Source organism: Macaca thibetana, chromosome 18, assembly GCF_024542745.1.
Source record: "Macaca thibetana thibetana isolate TM-01 chromosome 18, ASM2454274v1, whole genome shotgun sequence".
Lineage (NCBI taxonomy): Eukaryota > Metazoa > Chordata > Mammalia > Primates > Cercopithecidae > Macaca > Macaca thibetana.
The window spans coordinates 56,421,484-56,440,268 of record NC_065595.1 but is presented as its reverse complement, the minus strand read 5'-3'; the positions used below and the strand labels follow the sequence as shown (position 1 = coordinate 56,440,268).

At 41.9% G+C, this 18,785-nt stretch overlaps 1 protein-coding gene and 1 pseudogene across 7 annotated transcripts in view; both read right to left on the bottom strand.

Annotated features, from left to right (window-relative positions):
- Window positions 1-163: 163 nt before the first annotated feature.
- OSBPL1A (oxysterol binding protein like 1A) overlaps window positions 164-18,785 on the bottom strand; it is a 225,327-nt gene continuing 206,705 nt past the window's right edge. For 6 of the 7 annotated variants that reach the window (XM_050767790.1, XM_050767793.1, XM_050767794.1 and 3 more), the window contains 9 exons: window positions 18,257-18,354; window positions 16,738-16,920; window positions 10,988-11,095; window positions 10,006-10,095; window positions 8,813-8,939; window positions 5,734-5,850; window positions 4,990-5,113; window positions 3,147-3,237; window positions 164-1,390 (listed from right to left, as the gene is read on the bottom strand). In XM_050767790.1, coding sequence (XP_050623747.1) covers window positions 1,288-1,390; window positions 3,147-3,237; window positions 4,990-5,113; window positions 5,734-5,850; window positions 8,813-8,939; window positions 10,006-10,095; window positions 10,988-11,095; window positions 16,738-16,920; window positions 18,257-18,354 — 1,041 coding nt within the window. In that variant the 3' untranslated portion in view covers window positions 164-1,287. The remainder of the gene's footprint in view (window positions 1,391-3,146; window positions 3,238-4,989; window positions 5,114-5,733; window positions 5,851-8,812; window positions 8,940-10,005; window positions 10,096-10,987; window positions 11,096-16,737; window positions 16,921-18,256; window positions 18,355-18,785) is intronic. The other variant, XM_050767792.1, reaches the window with a different exon arrangement.
- LOC126941618 (uncharacterized) lies at window positions 8,992-9,110 on the bottom strand (annotated as a pseudogene).

Sequence of the window (18,785 nt, the reverse complement as noted above, 5' to 3'; positions counted from 1 at the left end):
TTCCTACTTACCACTATGCATGCCAGGCAACTGGTTATCTCCTTCGCCCTGGGAGCCATGGCGCCACAAGGACTTCTTTGATAGGACACTTCTAACAATTGAGGATAGTATTAAGTGACAACATTAGTATATTTGAAATTTTAAAAGAAACCACACTTTTGGGGAACATTCTAAAGCCTTTATTTAGCATCAGGTAGATTATTTCATTATAACACTTGTTAACTTCAAGACAGCAATTAAAATCATGTACTGGCAGCTACCTAAGGCCCATGGGAGCAATATCTCAGTCTGGGGTTTGGGTGGATAAATACTATAAGATTTAAGATTAATGTGCCCCAATTAAAGGGGCAAAACTACTGTACAGTAGGTCTCCACACATATTTTAAGTACACAAGTACCTTGCAAACTTGAAATGCACAAGACCTCCTTTTATATAGTTTGATACTTACATGAGTGCAACTTAATTTCTCTAGCGGCATTTGCCACTGGAAGTGGAAGCATTTAACAAGGTTTGTCATTATGTAATGGAGATTAAAATCTATATTTCTAGGGCATTTTTGTGAATTGCTAGATTTTACACATATTTTCAATTCAAATGTAAACTTAAACATTTTAATGATACTGCAGAAAACTGTAAAAGTAAATTCAGAGCACTAAGTAAATTAAATACTTTTCCAGTTTAATTCTTTAGAATTTTCAAATCAGAAATATCTATTCTGAATATTCAGGCATTTTTTTCTTCTTGGAAGATGGAAGGGGTAAAATTGGGAGGATTAGTATGAGTAAAAGCCATCTTATCAATGGAGTCTTTATAAAATGACATAACCTCTACATTTGAGCAATAAACATTGTATAGGACGAGAGTTCTAAATATGTCAAAGGTTACATCTAAAACATTCAAGCATGACAGCATAAAAATATTCAAAATAACTTGATTTGGGATTACTATATAGTTCCATAAAGCTAAAGTTACATTTAGGTATAAACCTTCAGTAAATATGGCAACAGCGACCATAAAAAGCATATTCCCCAGCAGTCTTCTCTTACCTCTATATAAAATAGTATTCCAAATAAGTACGTTTTATAGCAAAATTATGCATTTTTCCTAAGACTTTCATCACCAGTATCACCTTATACCCTGCTTTTGTTGGGGGTGAAATGCAATTATGAATGTTTTTTCTTTTTTTCTTTTTTTTAAAGATAAGTAGAAACCAAGGGAAAAAAATTTAAAAACATAGGTTTAAGACTTATTTGTAGATTAGCCAAACACCCTGACTTGTATGCATTTTAATAAATGTCAGGCAAATTGAAGTAATTTCTGTCCCAGTAGCTGCCAGAGTAAATCCAGTCCTGTGCTCCATTGTAGGGATTAGGACCTTGATGGAACCACCTGTTAAAAGAAAAAGGACAAGATTTACAGGGCAAACTGGAAAATCACAGGCTGTTTCTTCACTAGCTTGCAGTATTTTTCTATTGCAGCAACTCATTCTGTGAGGGATTTCTAAAGAGACGCTGAAGTGATGCTGTTTTTCTGCTTAGGTAGGGAACAGGTCTGTGGAATAATATTCCAAAAGGGGTAATGATACCATGCAAAAGGAATATGGATTTCCCACCAGGATCTAGCAAGCTACTTGACAGAAGCAGGGTCTTCTAATAGGTTGGTTCGAAACAATGTATTTGTCTTACAGGTTTACCCTCTAGCCTGGGTCTTATTTTCCACAGCAAGGCATTCTTTTAAGCAGTTAGGAATAAATTAGAATAAGAAAATTAACATTTACAGCATGCCCACAGCAGTATATAAGGCACCTGGTTCAGTGTAAATGCCCTTCAAACTTTTTTTTTTTTTTTTTGGGTTGAGAGGGAGTTTTGCTTGTTACCCAGGCCGGAGTGCAATGGTGCGATCTCAGCTCACCACAACCTCTGCCTCCCAGGTGAAAGCGATTCTCCTGCCTCAGCCTCCCAAGTAGCTGGGATTCACAGGCATGCACCACCACACCCAGCTAATTTCGTATTTTTAGTAGAGACAAGATTTCTCCACGTTGGTCAGACTGGTCTCAAACTCCTGACCTTGAGATCCGCCCGCCTTGGCCTCCCGAAGTGCTAGGATTACAGGTGTGAGCCACTGCGCCTGGCCTCAAACTCTTAAAGCTCCGTTTTACAGATGAGAAGCTGAATGTCTAAGCAGTTAAATAACTTGCCCAACCTCGTAACTGCTGGCAAATTTAGGTTTAATGTTAAAGACCATGATTTTTCTAATATACCATGCTACACATAATCCAAAAGACATGAAGAGACATTTCTGAAGACATACAAATAGCCAACAGGATATGAGAAAATGCTCCACATCACTAATTAGGAGGAAAACGTGAATAAAACCCACAAGATTCTCTTACACCAGTTAGGATGGCAATTATTAAAAAGAAAAAACATGCTGGCAAGGATGCAAAAAAAAAGCAAGCTCATACACTGGTAGTGAGAATATAAATTGGTAGAACCACTATGGAAAACAGTATGGAGATTTTTGTTTTTGTGAGACAGAGTCTTGCTCTGTTGCCCAGGCTGGAACGCAGTGGCACGATCTTGGCTCACTGCAAACTCCGCCTCCTGGGTTCATGCCATTCTCCTGCCTCAGCCTCCTGAGTAGCTGGGACTACAGGCACCTGCCACCATGCCCAGCTACTTTTTGTATTTTTTTAATAGAGACGGGGTTTCACCATGTTAGCCAGGATGGTCTCGATCTCCTGACCTCGTGATCTGCCTGCCTCAGCCTCCCAAAGTGCTGGGATTACAGGCGTGAGCCACTGCGCCCGGTCAGAGATTTCTTTAAAAAACTTAACACCATAGGATCCGGCACTCCCACTACTGGGTATCCAAAGGAAAGGAAGTCAGTGTATCGAAGGGATACCTGCATCCCTATGTTTACGACAGCACGATTCACAATAACAAAGATATGGAATTAACCTGTGTCCATCAATGGATGAATGGATAAAAGTCAGTGGAAATAACTTTTTTTCAGGCCTGGGACAACTCAGCAGGGTTTGTGTTAGATAGACCCTTGCTCTGGGGTCAGTGTCTGGCATCCCTGCCTCGTCCCACACAGCAGCCTGCCTGAGAGCTGAGCCACACCCCCTGACTCAGGCACGCACCTCGTCTTCCAGTCCTCTTCTGACTTGGACCTGTTTTTGCGGGCTGCTCTTTGTTTTTCCTCAAGTCGTTTTTTTTCTTCACTAGCTTGATCTAAAATAAGAACATCAATACAAACCATTAACACTCTACATAGAGGATGCCAGGCACAGTATTAAGCACAAGAACTTCACAAAAGAACCATTTACACGTTCTCCCTTTTATTAGAACACAAATACCAGAGTCAAATATCAAGCAAAAATTGTAACAGATACCTGGGCTAGTAAGAGGCAGAGCTGGTACCACAGACGCAGCATCTCTGACGGCCTATGGTCTTAACAACCTTGCCAAGAACAACCTGCTTATTCTTAAGGCCAAAACAACTGTGTTAAAATTCTTCAATGAAAAATTGGGTGTAAAAACTAAATAAACGTGAAATTATTCTAAATTCTTAGTGAGACCTCACAGAGCTCCTTCAGATGCCATTCTTAAGAAATTTAAACAGTCTTCCAAAATACTGTCGCGGTGTCTCACTTTTTCTCCACTGTGGCACTATGACATGTTAGATGTGATGGCTGTATCATAAAAGGCCATGTGGTGATTCTATCATAAGAGGCTGCCTGGTGTGGGAGAGGATGTTTCACAGCATCCCTGGCCTGCAGACGCCAGTAGTACCTCCTAAGAAGTGACAACCAAAGTCTTCAGACTTTGCTACATGTCTTCTTGGGGGGGAAAATGCCCCCCTTTTGAGAATCACTGGATTGGAAGAAATTTATAAGATAAAAATGGGCTGGATGCAGTGGCTCACGCCGGTAATCCCAGCACTTTGGGAGTCTGAGGCGGGCGGTTTATCACCTGAGGTCAGGAGGTCTGAGACCAGCGTGGCCAACATGGTGAAACCCCATTTCTACTAAAAATACAAAAACTAGCCGGGTGTGGTGGCATGTGCCTGTAATCCCAGTTACTCAGGAGGCTGAGGCACAAGAATAGATTGAACCCAGGAGATGGAGGCTGCAGTGAGCTGAGATTGCGCCACTGCACTCCAGCCTGGGAGACAGAGCGAGACTCTGTATACAAAAAGAAAAAAAAAATGTTGTAATTGATACCCCATTTACCCTGATGTGATTATTACATATTGTATGCCTGTATCAATATATCACACATACTACATAAGTATATACACCTACTTATACCAACACACAAAAACATTTAAGTTATAATTAACCAAGGGGAGGCCACACTCTCCTCTGAGGCTGACAAGGTGCTATGTAAATTCTGAAGCAGACAGTGACTTAATTAGTCAGAAAATGCCTCTGGCCATCTCCAGTATATTAAATTCTCAGGGGAGTATTACCACAATAATAAGAGCTAATAAGGTCTGCCCAGATTTCCAAATTTAAAATAAAAGTTACTGAATTTAGGCCGGGCGTGGTGGCTCAAGCCTGTAATCCCAGCACTTTGGGAGGCCGAGACGGGCGGATCACGAGGTCAGGAGATCGAGATCAGCCTGGCGAACACAGTGAAACCCCGTCTTTACTAAAAAAATACAAAAAACTAGCCAGGCGAGGTGGCGGGCACCTGTAATCCCAGCTACTTGGGAGGCTGAGGCAGGAGAATGGCGTAAACCCGGGAGGCGGAGCTTGCAGTGAGCTGAGATCCAGCCACAGCACTCCAGCCTGGGCGACAGAGCGAGACTCCGTCTCAACAACAACAACAACAAAAAAGTTACTGAATTTAAATTGAATGTTAACTCAAACTTAATCTCTAAGAGAGACTAAAAGTGCTAGTACCCCAATGATGCTAACAATCACCAGGAATAAAACAAAGCATCATCCCCTGAGAAACGAGTCTTCACTGGCTAGTTACCTATCTCTCCATTTTCCATGGCTCTAATGTCAGGCCGTAACCTGCAGTCTGTCTTGGGGATCACACTCTCCATGTCTTTGTCTACTTCATTCAAAACCATTGCAAAACTAGTAAAATTATACATCTGAAAAGAAGCAAAAGGATGAAATTAACACATGCCAAGGCATAACGCAAAACGAAACGTCCTGAAAGTAGAAGAGGGTTGACTTGACAATGACCCTCTCCCTTTCGTGGTAACAATGGTCAGTCTTTCTCAGATCACACATATCTAAATGTTTTCACCCAAATCTGCACCATCTGTGGGTATCTGTCTCAAAAAAATCTCAAAGCAGGCTTTGCAGAATAAATATCCTCTATCATGATCAACTTTAAATAGAACTCTAAGCAAAAGCCAACATGCTTTTATCTTCATTAAAATCATTTCTTGCTGGGTCTGGAGGGCTGGTACTGACTAGGCTGCACCAGCTTATATTTAATCAGGGCAAGTTTCACCACTAAGTAGCCATTAAGCCCCAGTGAAGCCCTAACCCAATACATCCTCCCAGCCAGATGCCAGAGGGATGGACAGCATGATGCACTTACGATGCACTGAGCTCAGGCAAGAAGGGAGCACCCGGGACTCAGTGGGGGCTCGGGATGCCAACCTGCCTGTCTCCATGCTGCCTGGGCTGACCCTGCACGTGCCAGGAAAGAGCGCCACAGTGCTGAACACAGCGAGGCCACAGCCAGCAAGCCCAGTCTCACCTGGGCAGAATTTGGAGGCCGTGGGGCTATTCGCCATAGAAGAACGCTCCCAGGGATAATGAATACACTTTCAGAATCCGGCATTGGCATTTCATCCGACTCCTCAGAGGTGCTCATCTAGAAAAACCAGCCAATGAACAAAATTTCAGTAAAAAGTTTCAAGATACAGTCAAGCACCACATCATGATACTTCAGTCAACAACCGACTGTAAATATGATGGCAGTCCCCTAAGGTTATAGCGGAGCATGTACAGAAATCTGCTATATGGCATTTGATACTGGCATTGCAGATCAAGTAAGGGAAATGACTGATACTCAGTAATAGTGTTGGGACTTTTGGCTTTCCACATGAAAAAAAGAGATAAAAATACATACACGATGTAAGTTTGTGTAAGTACACTGGATGAGGTTCGCACAATGACGAAATCACCTAATTATTTCTTAGAACATATCCCTGTCCTTAGGAAAATATATACACACTTGCAAATTGTAAACCATTGTTTATTCTAGTTACACTAGAATGTAAACTCCATGAGGGCAGGGACACTGTGACTTTCTAATTCTTATATCCTTACTTTGAACAGTGTGGGAAGCCAATGGATACCTGCTGAATGCCCAAGTGGGTGCTAAGAGTCTCACAAGCTTTGTGTGTTGTGCCACTTAGTGTTACCCACATTTAAGTCATCATCATCATCACTCTTTCCTATAGGGTTTTATGTTTTTAAGGCTGTTTCCTTTTTAAAGACAAAATAATTCATTTGAGTATTTATTTTTAATATTTTTGAGATAGGGTCCTGTGTTGCCCAGGCTGAAGTACAGTGGTGCAATCACAGCTCACTGTAACCTAAAACTCCTGGGTTCAAGTGAGTTTCCTGCCTGTCTCCCAAGTAGCTGGGACTACAGGTATGTGCTACCACACCCAGCAAATATTTTAAAAATGTTTTTATAGAGATGGGGGGTCTCATCATGCTGCCCAGGCTGGTCTTGAACTCCTGGCTTCAGGCAATCCTCCTGCCTCCCAAAGCATCATTTGAGTATCTACTAAGGAACTTCTGGAGGCCCAGCCACTGGGGTGTTAGAGAAGCACCGTCACTACCTGACTTTTGTGGAGCCCACACACTAGAGAGGAACAATCTGAGAACAACAAAAGGTTACACTCTTGGGGAAGTCAACTAAATGTGTCAATGGCACAAGACCAGGAGGGATCCCGAATGCATCTGATGAAAAGAGAACTTTTCATTGATGAAACACAGGGAGCCAGCGTTTCCTCGGGCTCCCCTGCCCGCGGCCGCAGCTATGCTACTGTTCTATGTATGTGGTCTTTATGCAACAACCCCTCGAGGAGAGGTCACGACCGCTTTTTAGACATATGGAATGAAGGCTTTGGAAGGGTAAGTCCTAGTCCCAGCATCACACAGTGAACAAATCTAGAACTTCTGCCTGAGACACATTCAGTGAATATACAGTTTACAAAATAGCACAGAGGTGACAATGCTAATGACACAAACTTCCCGCAGTGTCTGTGTTCAGGAACGAAATCCATGGTAGGCGGATGACAGGAACGAGAGAGACCAGAAAAGCATTGGACGTGTGAGAATACCTGCTCTCTCCAAGAGGAAAAAAAACACTTTCTCACAGACTGACCGGGAATTTAGGAAATATAAGGAATGTCCTCTGGAATTTCACCAACATTCTTGGCCATCCCCACTCTGAAGAGAGTTGGAAGGCAAGCGTGTTGTGGAGATCGTCTTTGTCAAGGAGCTGCAGCCAAGGAGTCCCAGAATCCCGGACATGCCCTTCTCAGCCCTGTCAGTTTCCTGCTGGCTGTGGAGCACAGTCGGTGCACAGTTCCCGTGGGCAGGAACACGGGACGCAAAGAGGGAAGCAGAACTGTGCACACACAGCTGACGGGAAACCAAGAAAGAAAGAAACAGCCCCAGCCACAGGAAAGCAGAATGCTCCGGCCATTTAATAAATCTCTTTTCACTTTGGGAGCAAGGCTAACTCTGTCTCAAAAGAAAGTCACTCATAAATACACCTTCTGCTTTTGAGGGATCTTAGGGCTTCCTGAACTTTCACATGCATAAGAAACGTTAAAGAGCCCCAGAGACTGGTCTTCAGTAGGTCTGAGGTGAAGCTGGGCCGCCTGCATTTCTAACGAGCTCACAGATGCCGCTCAAGATGCCAGTCTGAGGAAGTGCTTTTGGCAGAAATGACATTATCCGTCTTTACTATGAGCAGATACTATTCTGAGCCCATTATGTCTGTTAACTCATTTAACAGGTAGGTGCTATTATGGCGCCCGTGTTACAAATGAAGGCACTGAGGCAGAGAGATGAGAAATCTGGGCTTGCACTGCTCATCAGCGGTGGGGCTAAGATTCTAACCCAGAGTTTGCGCTTGGAACCATTATCTTGGTTACTGGAAAGGAATCCGTCCTCAAACAAATATTTCCTGTCCAAAGAGGTACAGTCCTTGAGCAGTTATGCCTGGAGGGAAGGGGCAGGAGTTTGCCAACCACTGGAGCCTGCTTGGGACCATGCGACAGGAAGCCATGTGCCTCCCCTACTGGGATTTTACTGTCCCACAAAGAAAGGTTAGTAAGAAGAGGACAACAGCCCAGGGATAACTCCTTTCACTACGACAGTCTTAACTTCAGTAATTTCACGATAAGGAACAAGGCAACGAAACTGATGATAAGCATGAAAATGTCAGAGAGAATCTTGGAGGAAATTTTAAATCTTCAACAATTTCAACTTTCTATGCACATCAACAGGAGGAAAAGAAAATTTCTTTCATTAAGATGAACTCCAACATTCCAAAGCTATGTGAATTAAAGCAAAGTTCCACATATAACTGCTCCACAGTTAAAAAACTGATACATGTCCATATCCTATACAAGCCTATGCCGAGTACTTGTTAAAGCAAATGTCTGATCATTAAAAAGAGGAAAGCGATATGCATTAGCAACAAGGAAGAAGAAAGTCGAATTGTGACCCTAGAACAGGCCAACTCCAAAAGGACTAGGACACACTGAAGAATCCAGTTATCGTTTGACACCACCTGACAGGATGTTCACCTGTTTGCTGTTCTTCTTCTCTTCTGCATTTTTCTTATCATTTTTTTTGTAAGCATCAAACGTGGCAGGGTCAACACTGTATAAACATTCAGTCCACTTCCCATAGAGGGCACAGAGCTTCTTCTTGCTGGCAAGAAAAACTGATGTTTAGTTAACAAACCAGTGTGTGTTTTTTTTAAAGCTGACAGCACCTGGTATTCCCAGATGGTCTCCCATCCAAGTCCTAAACAAGCCCGACCCTGCTTAGCTTCCAAGAACAGATGAGATCAGGCATGTTCAGGGTGGCATGGCCATAGACTGTTTTGCTGCAATTGAATATTACTATAAAGGTGTGTACGAATCAGATTTTCTATTTTTGTGTGTGTGTGTGTGTGTGTGTGTGTGTGAGAGAGAGGGAGAGAGAGAGAGAGAGGGGGGGGGAGAGGGAGAGAGAGAGAGAGAGACAGAGACAGAGACAAGGGTCACTCTGTCACTCAGGCTGGAGTACAGTGGTAGAATCATGGCTCACTGTAGCCTCAACCTCCTGGGCTCAAGGGTTCCTCCCACCTCAGCCTCCAGAGTAACTGGGTCCACAGGCATGCGCCACCACGCCTGCCTAATTAAAAAAATGTTTTTTGTAGAGACAGGGTCTCACTATGTTATCCACACTGGTCTCGAACTGGCTGAAGCAATCCTCCCCACTCAGCCTCCCAAAGTGCTGGGAATACAGGCATGAGCCACTGTGCGCAACCAAATCAGGTTCTTTAATGAAACACACTTCCTTGTACACGAAAGATTTCTCAACTTATTAGAATGCTTGTTTCCTAGGTTATGGCAATGTTTTTTGTGTTTTTTTTTTTAGATGGAGTCTTGCTGTCACCTGGGCTGGAGTGTGGTGGCACAATCTCGGCTCACCGCAACCTCCACCTCCCAGGTTCAAGCAATTCTCCTGCCTCAGCCTCCCAAGTAGCTGGGATTACAGGTGCCCACCACCATGCCTGGCTAATTTTTTTGTATTTTTAGTAGAGATGGGGTTTCACTATGTTGGCCAGGCTGGTCTTGAACCCGACCTCGTGATCTGCCCACCTCAGCCTCCCAAAGTGCTGGGATTACAGGCGTGAGCCACCGCGCCCGGCTGACAATGTATTTTAATACCGACATTTTATCTAGTGAACAAAATCTATACTATTCAACATTTACAATGGAAATTTTACCTTTTATCTTGAATGTAGCCTTCAACTTTGTGTAATTCCTTACCAAAAAGGCCACATGGCTTAAAATTCAACACACATTTGTCCCCAGTCCTATAAAGAAAATATTAAGTTCAGATGATCATTTATTACCAAAGCAGCAGTACAGAAAAATAACTGTGATAATTTTTCTAGCAGCAGCTACTGTTTACGGATTTTCTCTGTGTGCCCGGCTCCACACTAAAGTGATCATGATCAATCCTCGATTAGGAATCTTCCCACCGTAAAGAAAAGGGACGTGAGGTGCAGAAAGAATACGTGACTTGCCTAAGGTCACAAAGTAGAATGGGAGCCCAGCTCTTTCTAGTAACTCCTACGCTCCGTCTCCCTGGCCCCCACTAGACAAAGGAAGCAAAACGAGCTGAGATTGGAATTAAGGTTCACAGAAGCCAGGAGAGCTGGGTCCACCCAGTCTTCCCTAATCAGAGACTTTAATGAACCCTCTTTATTAAATAAATGGGCTTCCAGTCATTCAAGAGTTATATTGCCTGATTTCTTTTCTTTTCTTTTCTTTTTTTTTTTTTTTTTTCCAGACGGAGTCTCGCTCTGTCACCCAGGCTGGAGTGCAGTGGCGCGATCTCGGCTCACTGCAAGCTCCGCCTCCCGGGTTCACGCCATTCTCCTGCCTCAGCCTCGCGAGTAGCTGGGATTACAGGTGCCCACTACTACACCCGGCTAATTTTTATATTTTTAGTAGAGACAGGGTTTCGCCATCTTGGCCAGGCTGGTCTCGAACTCCTGACCTCGTGATCCACCTGCCTCGGCCTCCCAAAGTGTTAGGATTATAGGCGTGAGCCACCACGCCCAACCTATATTGCCTGATTCTTAAATTTTCATCAGCCTATTCTAGAGCTTTTCTTTAAAGACAGACAAAACCAAGAAACCTGAAGTCCACTAAAACTGCTTGATGAAAACTGAAGGAATGAAGTACCCCAAGGTGCCTTACTTGTGGTTTATGATTTCCACATTGCCGTACTGTTCGATCCACAGTTTACCCACAATAATATTATGCACACAGCAGGTGGGATTTGTCCATGTATATGCCTCATTGTGTCTAAAAAACAAAACCAAACCCAGAAAAATAAGAGAGAGGTATCATTTTGTTTAAAAAGTGCACTTGCTCCAAATGCCATTACTCAGAATAACAAACCAGGTTGCTTGAGGTAACTAAGTTCTAAGACTTTAAAAATTCTATTGATGTTAACTCACCAGAAAATTGGGATCATTTGCCCATTCTTGTTTCTTGAAAGGAAGTAACAGCTTAAGAAAAAATTCTATACTTCCACCAAACTCCAAATAAACTATGTACATAATCATTTCAAGCATTCAAAAGTGTCATGAAACATTAAAAAAAGCTGAAGTAGAAACAGAAAATAAAGTCTATTTAGCGCTTTCTAGAGAAAGTACCCTCCAGCTCACCAAAGGAAAAAACTCATCTATGTGAATAAACTCCCGATATTTTATAATCCTATATACCCTGAGGAATAGAAATCATTCTACCATAAAGATACACGCACGTGAATGTTCACTACAGCACTGTTCACAATAGCAAAGACATGGAATCAACCTAAATGCCCACCAGTGATAGACTGGATAAAGAAAATGTGGCACGCAGACACCATGGAATACTATGCAGCCATAAAAAAGAACAAGTTCATGTCTTTTCCGGGAATATGGAGGAGCTGGAGGCCATTATCCTTAGCAAACTAACACAGGAACAGAAAACCAAATACCACATGTTCTCATTTATAAGTAGGAGCTAAATGATGCGAACTCAAGGACACAAAGAAAGGATGAACAGACACAGGGGCCTACCTCAGGATGGAGGTTGGGAGGAGGGAGAGGATCAGAAAAAATAACTATTGGGTACTAGGCTTAGTACCTGGGTGATGAAATAATCTGTACAACAAACTCCTATGACAATAGTTTACCAACAGAACAAACCCACACATGTACCCCTAAACCTAAAAGTTAAAAAAAAAGAAAAAGTTTTATTATTATTATTATTACTTTTTATTTTTTGAGACAGAGTCTCGCTCTGTCACCCAGACTGGAGTACAGTGGTGTGATCTCGGCTCATTGCAACCTTCACCTCCTGGGTCCAAGCGATTCTCCTGCCTTAGCCTCCTAAGCAGCTGGGACTACAGGCGCCTGCCACTATGCCTGGCTAATTTTTGTATTTTTAGTAGAGACGGGGTTTCGCCATGTCGGCCAGGCTGGTCTTGAACTCCTGGCCTCAGGTGATCCACCTGCCTCGGCCTCCCAAACTGCTGGGATTACAGGCATGAGCCACCGCTGCACCTTCATATATTTGTCCTTAGATATGTGTTTTTTAATTTATATAAGGTAAAGCTCATCAGGTCTATGCTTGTACAGATCTGTGTAACCACCACCAACACAATCAGAATCCTAAACAACTCCTCCACCCACAAACACTTCGCTCATGCTTCTCCTGGTAGTCAAACCTTTCTCCACTCCTAATCCCTGGATCTCCAACCCATTCCTTATCCCCAACAACTGATCTGTTCTCCATTGCAATAGTTTTTCCCTTTCCAGACATCATATAAATGTAGATTACCTTTTGAGATTAGCATCTTCAATTTGTATCATGCACCTGAAATTCATCTGTGTTGTTCTACGTATCAATCTTTGCACTGAGTAGGATTCCGCTGTATGGATGTGCCACCCTTTGTGTGACCATTCACCCACTGAAGGGCAGGTGGGCTGTTTTCAGTGTTTGGTGGTGATGAATAATGCTACTATAAACATTTGTATACAGCTTTTGGGAAGAAAGTGAGTTTCCATTTCTCTAAGGTAAATACCTAGGAGTGGTATTGCTGAGTCATGTATAAACATAAGGTTAACTATATAAGAAACTGCCAAACCGTTCTCCAGCGTGGCTCGACCATTTTACATTCCAACACCAACAATACACAGGTTGAACATTCCAAATTCGAAACTTGGAAATCTGAAATGCTCCAGAATCGGAAACTTTTTGAGCATTGACATGACACTCAAAGGAAATGCTCACTGGAGCATTTCAGATTTTGGCATTTTGGATTTGAGATGCTAAACTGGTAGGTATAATGCAAATATTCCAAAATCTGAAAATATTCAAAATCCGAAACACTTCCGGCATATTTTTATAAAGGGACACTCAACCTGTATGAGATTTCTAGCTCTTCCACATCCTTGTCAGCACTTGGGATTGTCAATGTTTACAATTATTTTGGTGTTAGACATTGTAATAGGTTACGGCTATCTCATTGTGGTTTCAACTTCGTAGTTCTCTAATAACTGATGCTGTTGAACATCTTTTTACATTTATATTTATTTATTTTTTAGAGATGAGGTCTTATTCTACCATCTAGGGTGGAGTGCAGTGGTGGAACATAGCTCACTGCAGCCTCGAACTCCTTGGCTCAAGCGACCCTCCTGCCTTAGCTTAGCTATGACTACAGGCCTGTGTCCCCATGCCTGGCTAAATTTATTTTATTTTTTTAGAGATACAATTTCACTATGTTGCCTAGGCTGGTCTTGAACTCCTGGCCTCAAGCAATCCTCCTGCCTCAGCCTCCTAAGTAACTGGAATTATAGGTGTGAGCCACTGCAATCAGCTGACAGCATCTTTTCATGCACTTATTTGATACATATACATATACATATATATATATATATATATATATATATATATATATATAAAAGTATGTATGTATGTATGTGAAGTATCTATTCACATTTTTCGCCCCATTGGGCAAAATAATTTTTTATTGTTCTTTTTTTTGTTGTTGTTCCAGAGACAGGGTCTCACTCTGTTGCCCAGGCTGGAGTACAGTGGCGTAATCATGGCTCACTGCAGCCTCGAACTCCTGGGCTTGAGATATCCTCCCACCTGAGCCTCTCAAGTAACTGGGACAATAGGCTCATGTCACCAAACCTGGCTATTTTTAAAACGTTTTAGTAGAGACGAGGACTCACTATGTTGCCCAGGCTGGTCTCAAACTCCTGGGCTCAAGTGATCCTCCCACTTCAGCCTCCCAAAGTGCTGGGATTACAGGCATGAGTCACTGCGCCTGACCTTATCATTTCTTATTGTTGAGTTTTAAGAATTATTTATATATTGCGGCTACAAGTCTTTTGTTGGCTATATGATTTGCAAGTAATTTTTACTATTCTATAGCTTATCTTTTCATTCTCTTAACAGTATCTTTCAATATAAGGTTTTTAATTTAATAAAATCAAATTTATCACTTTTTGTCTTTCATGGGTTGTAATTTTGGCATCATATCCATAAGAGTTCTTTGCATAATCCAAAGTTGTAAGATTTTCTCCTACGTTTTCTTCCAAAACCCTTAGTTTTGCATTTTATTTTAGCCTATGATCTATTTTGAGCTGATTTTTGTAAAAGGTGTGAGGTCTAGTTTGAGGTTCATTTTTTAACATATAGATGTCCAACTGCCTCCATAGCACAGACAGTTGTCTGTGGAAAGGACTATTCTTCTTAGCAGTACTGCCTTTGCACCTTTGTCAAAAATCAACTGACCACATTTCTGCGGGTCAATTTCTGGATTCTCTTCCCTGTCGCATTAATCTATGCAGTCTCTACTTTGGCCACCACCACACTGTCTTGATTACAACAGCTTTAGAGTTAAGTCTTAAAATTGGGTAGTGGGAGTCCATCAATTCTGCTCTTCCTTTTCAAAAGTATTTTGGCTGTTCTCTGTCATTTGTCTTTCCATACAAACTTAGAATCAACTTCTCTGTATCTGTTAAAAATCATCTTGGGATTTTGATTTGGATTGTGTTCAGTGAGGGGTGAACCGACATCTTAACTATAATTGAGGCTTCCAAATATATCCAGACACAGTGTGTCTCTGCATTACTCAGATAATCCTTGATCACTTTCAACAGTATCTTGTAGTTTTCAACATACACATCCTGTACATATTTCAACATCTGCATTCTGCCATTGAGCCTATCCCAGTTATTATTACTATTCTATCACTATAGTTTTAGTACTAAAATTTCCAAAAATACTTCTTCTTTTTTTTTTTTTTTTTTTTTGCTAAAATGTCTTTCTACTCATTTGAGAGCGTCCACCTTTCTCTGGTGGAGCTACTTTACATCTCGGATACGAATGACAGTATCTGGGTCAACTTTGGACTGGAGTCTGTTGACTGCCTTTTCTATTTTAGTTTGTTGAGATTTTCCTGTTTCTTGCTATGCTGAATGATTTTGGATTGTATTCTGGACACCTAAATATTATCAGACTCTGTCCTCTTAACCTCTTCTGGAGAATACTGATAAAAATTTTGTTTTAGTAGGCAATTAACAGAGTTTCAGGTCAGAAGTCCTGACTCTCCTCCTGTGGGCTTTGATTCCAGTGTCACTTTAATTTTCAAAGCCTCTGTAATGCTGCTCAGATCTACCCCTCAATAGCCATCCAGGGACCTGGATCTCAGGCCACACAGTATTTCAGATCCTGAGGCCCTTGTGGAGCCTTCTGGGTCATTTCAGTGCATGTGTAGGGAGGAGCTGAGGAACTCATAACACAGCTTTAGGGGACCCCCTTTCTTGAGCTCCCTTCTCTTTGTGGTTTCCCTAACACTCTTAGACACCAGGGGGCGCTTTCTCTCCCCTTGGGCTGGCAAGCTGGGGTTTGAGCCTCTCTGCTCTGTCTTGTATCTCCCACAACTAGGTCTTCCTCTGGGGTAAAGGGGTAAAAGAAAAGAAAGAAGAACAAGTAACAGGGATTCTCTCACGCTCTTTGGACCCCAGGGGTTCCTTTACTCAGTCCCTCTGGCCAAAGAGAAGGACTCTGAGTTTGAGGTACGTGTGTGATTGCCACAGCCACCATCGCAGCAGGAGCTACAGACCCTAGGGCTTGCTTTGGGGCAAGGCTGTGAGACAAAATTGAAACAGGATTTCCCCTATTCTCTACTTCCTGCAAGGGTATCTTTCTATGTCCTTTAATTAGAAAGAGAGAGTTACTCTTAGAACATTTTCGGTCTGCCTCCAGTTCCCAGTTCTGCAAGTTGCTGCTCTGATTCTAAGCCAGAAATGGGAGAAATATATAAAACCAGTAAACTCACTGCCATACTGGTCTTCAGGTTTTGATTTCTCTCCCCGGTCTGCCTGCTACTATCTACTTTTCAGAGTCCTCAGGTTGTTGCTTTGTCTTCTGTCTGGGGTTTCTAGTTGTAATCAGTGTTAAAGAGATAGGGGATCGTATGCTTATTCTATCCTAACTGGAATTAATTGTGGATTTAAAGCTAATCTTGCAAAAGAAGAGCACTCCCAATTTATCTAATGCCTAACATGTGCCACACAATTGTCATTTCATTATTTCTCAAAGTGAATTCATTTTGATAGATCTGTAAACAAAACATTGGCACAAGGATATAAAAAAGCATGTTTCATAAGAAATGTCATGAAGCAATTAACTCCATCGATCTTAAAATAGATCCAAACACCAGAGTCAAACATCAGGTTAAACTACTTACACATATCCAGATTAATTAGCAATGGCTACTGCCATGTTTCTCAAATTCTTTTACACAGAGGTAGACAGTTTGCATTATATGAAAGCTGTTTCTTTTTCTCCAGCTTTTGAACAATAAGGTCAGCTGAGTGTGCATGTCTACACTTACAGGTAGGTATGCATGAAAAGAGTTTAATGGCTTGATTAGAACTCACTCAAGGAGCTCCAAGGTGATGGTTCCTTTGGGTTCTGCTTCTACACTCTTCCCCCAGAATTTCAGTTTGGGATAGATTGAGCCATGAAAGATGAAGTCATTGTTTAATCCTTCAGCATGAAATGCACTGATTGGTGGGTGATGGCTGACCTGTTCGGAGATGAGTCTAAATCCAAGGTCATCTCTTAAGATTTAAAAAAAAAAAAAAAAAAAAAAAGCAACATTATAATTAACTCTATCATTAAACATGTACATAATTGCCCTTTCAAATTAAACAATTCTTTTTTTGTTGCTGTTGAGACAGAATCTCGCTCTGTCGCTCAGGCTGGAGTGCAGTGGCATGATCTCGGCTCACTGCAACCCCTGCCTTCCGGGTTCAAGCAATTCTCCTGCCTCAGCCTCCTGAGTAACTGGGAATACAGGCACCACTACACCTGGCTAATTTTTGTATTTTTAGTAGAGATGGGGTTTCATCATGTTGGTCAGGCTGGTCTCGAACTCCTGACCTCGTGATCTGCCCGCCTCGGCCTCCCAAAGTGCTGGGATTACAGGCGTGAGCCACTATGCCCAACCAACAATTCTTTATTCTCCTTGCAATGAAACAACTTAATCTATGAGAAATTATACAAATGCAACCCACACCACCAAATCCAATGTTGTAACGCTAGCTACTTGAACAAACTAAAATAAAGAACACCCCGACAAATTTGAATGACTTTGTGTCCACTTTCAAACATCTAGGGAATAAATGAGATCAAAACTTGTGCAGAGAAGAAGAGGAACACATAGAAAAACTAAAGCCAAATAAAGTCCCTTAATCATGTATAAACAACACACAGGCTAGCTCAAGCAAACAGAACTGCACTTACAGATGCAGTCATTGGCTTTATGCAAACAATAGATACTTATGCTAATATCTTTTATTTATATTTTTTAATAAAGAGATATTTTTATAAGAGGGCCTCACTGTTGCCCAGGCTGGAGTGCGGTGGCTAATAACAGGTGCAACCCCACCACTGACCAGCACGGGGGTTTTGAGCTGCTCCATTTCTGACCTTCCTCTCCTGGGAGGTCACCATATTCGTGCCAAACTTAGTGCGGACACCTGACCAGCACAGAGCACTACAGCCCAGAGCTCCTGGGCTCAAGAGATCCTGCTGCCTCAGCCTCTCAAGTAGCTGGGGCTATAGGCCTGTGTCCCCATACCCAGCTAATATATCTTAAATGATTATTTTTAAAAACTCGATCATGTCTTATGATCTACATAAGGAGAAAAGGAGGGTGATTAATCCCATGTGATCAGGAATACAAAAATCCTTGCAGTTATTTTTTTAATGGTAGCTTTTATGTATGTTTCAATATTTTTGACAGTCTCTAAAACAATAGCTATCCTAGAAACAGACATCAAAATCGTTAACTTGCTCCAGTCCTATGTAACTGTTATTGGTGATGACCAATACGTATGTATTTCTCCTCTTCATCTGCAAGGCTACATAGAGCATGCAAGTGAAAAGCCTCACCGCACTAATTCATAAGTCTCTCCCAGCAGTGGGTTGAAAGGCTTTCCAGTCCGCTCCCACTGAGAAGCAACGGCAGATACAGCAAACGCAGCTACACACTGTGGGACAGAGCATGAGAACAAGTCAAAAACAGCCGAGCTCGCACCACATTCTTTTAGGAACTGAAATTTTGCCGAAGACAGTAATTTACAGAATTATTTTGAGGAGTTTAAGTACTTTGGAGTTTTAATATGGCTCTAGCAATGGGACACGGAAACCTGGATATTCAGAATGAAAATAACTTTCAGTCACTTCCTATAATGACTGGTTATTCCCAACCATGGTTTTCATCACACTCTAACAGTGCTACTGATTCTCTTAAGGACTTTCAAAAAACCCTCAAGTCCAAAGTTACCTTTAATTCATTTAAAATTTTTAAAAAGTATCACACTCCAGGATTGGGGAATGAGATATAAAACTCCACAACTTAATTGGTGTTAAGTCCACTGAGGTTGGAAAATGCTGATTTATATAAATGCAAGGACAGAAA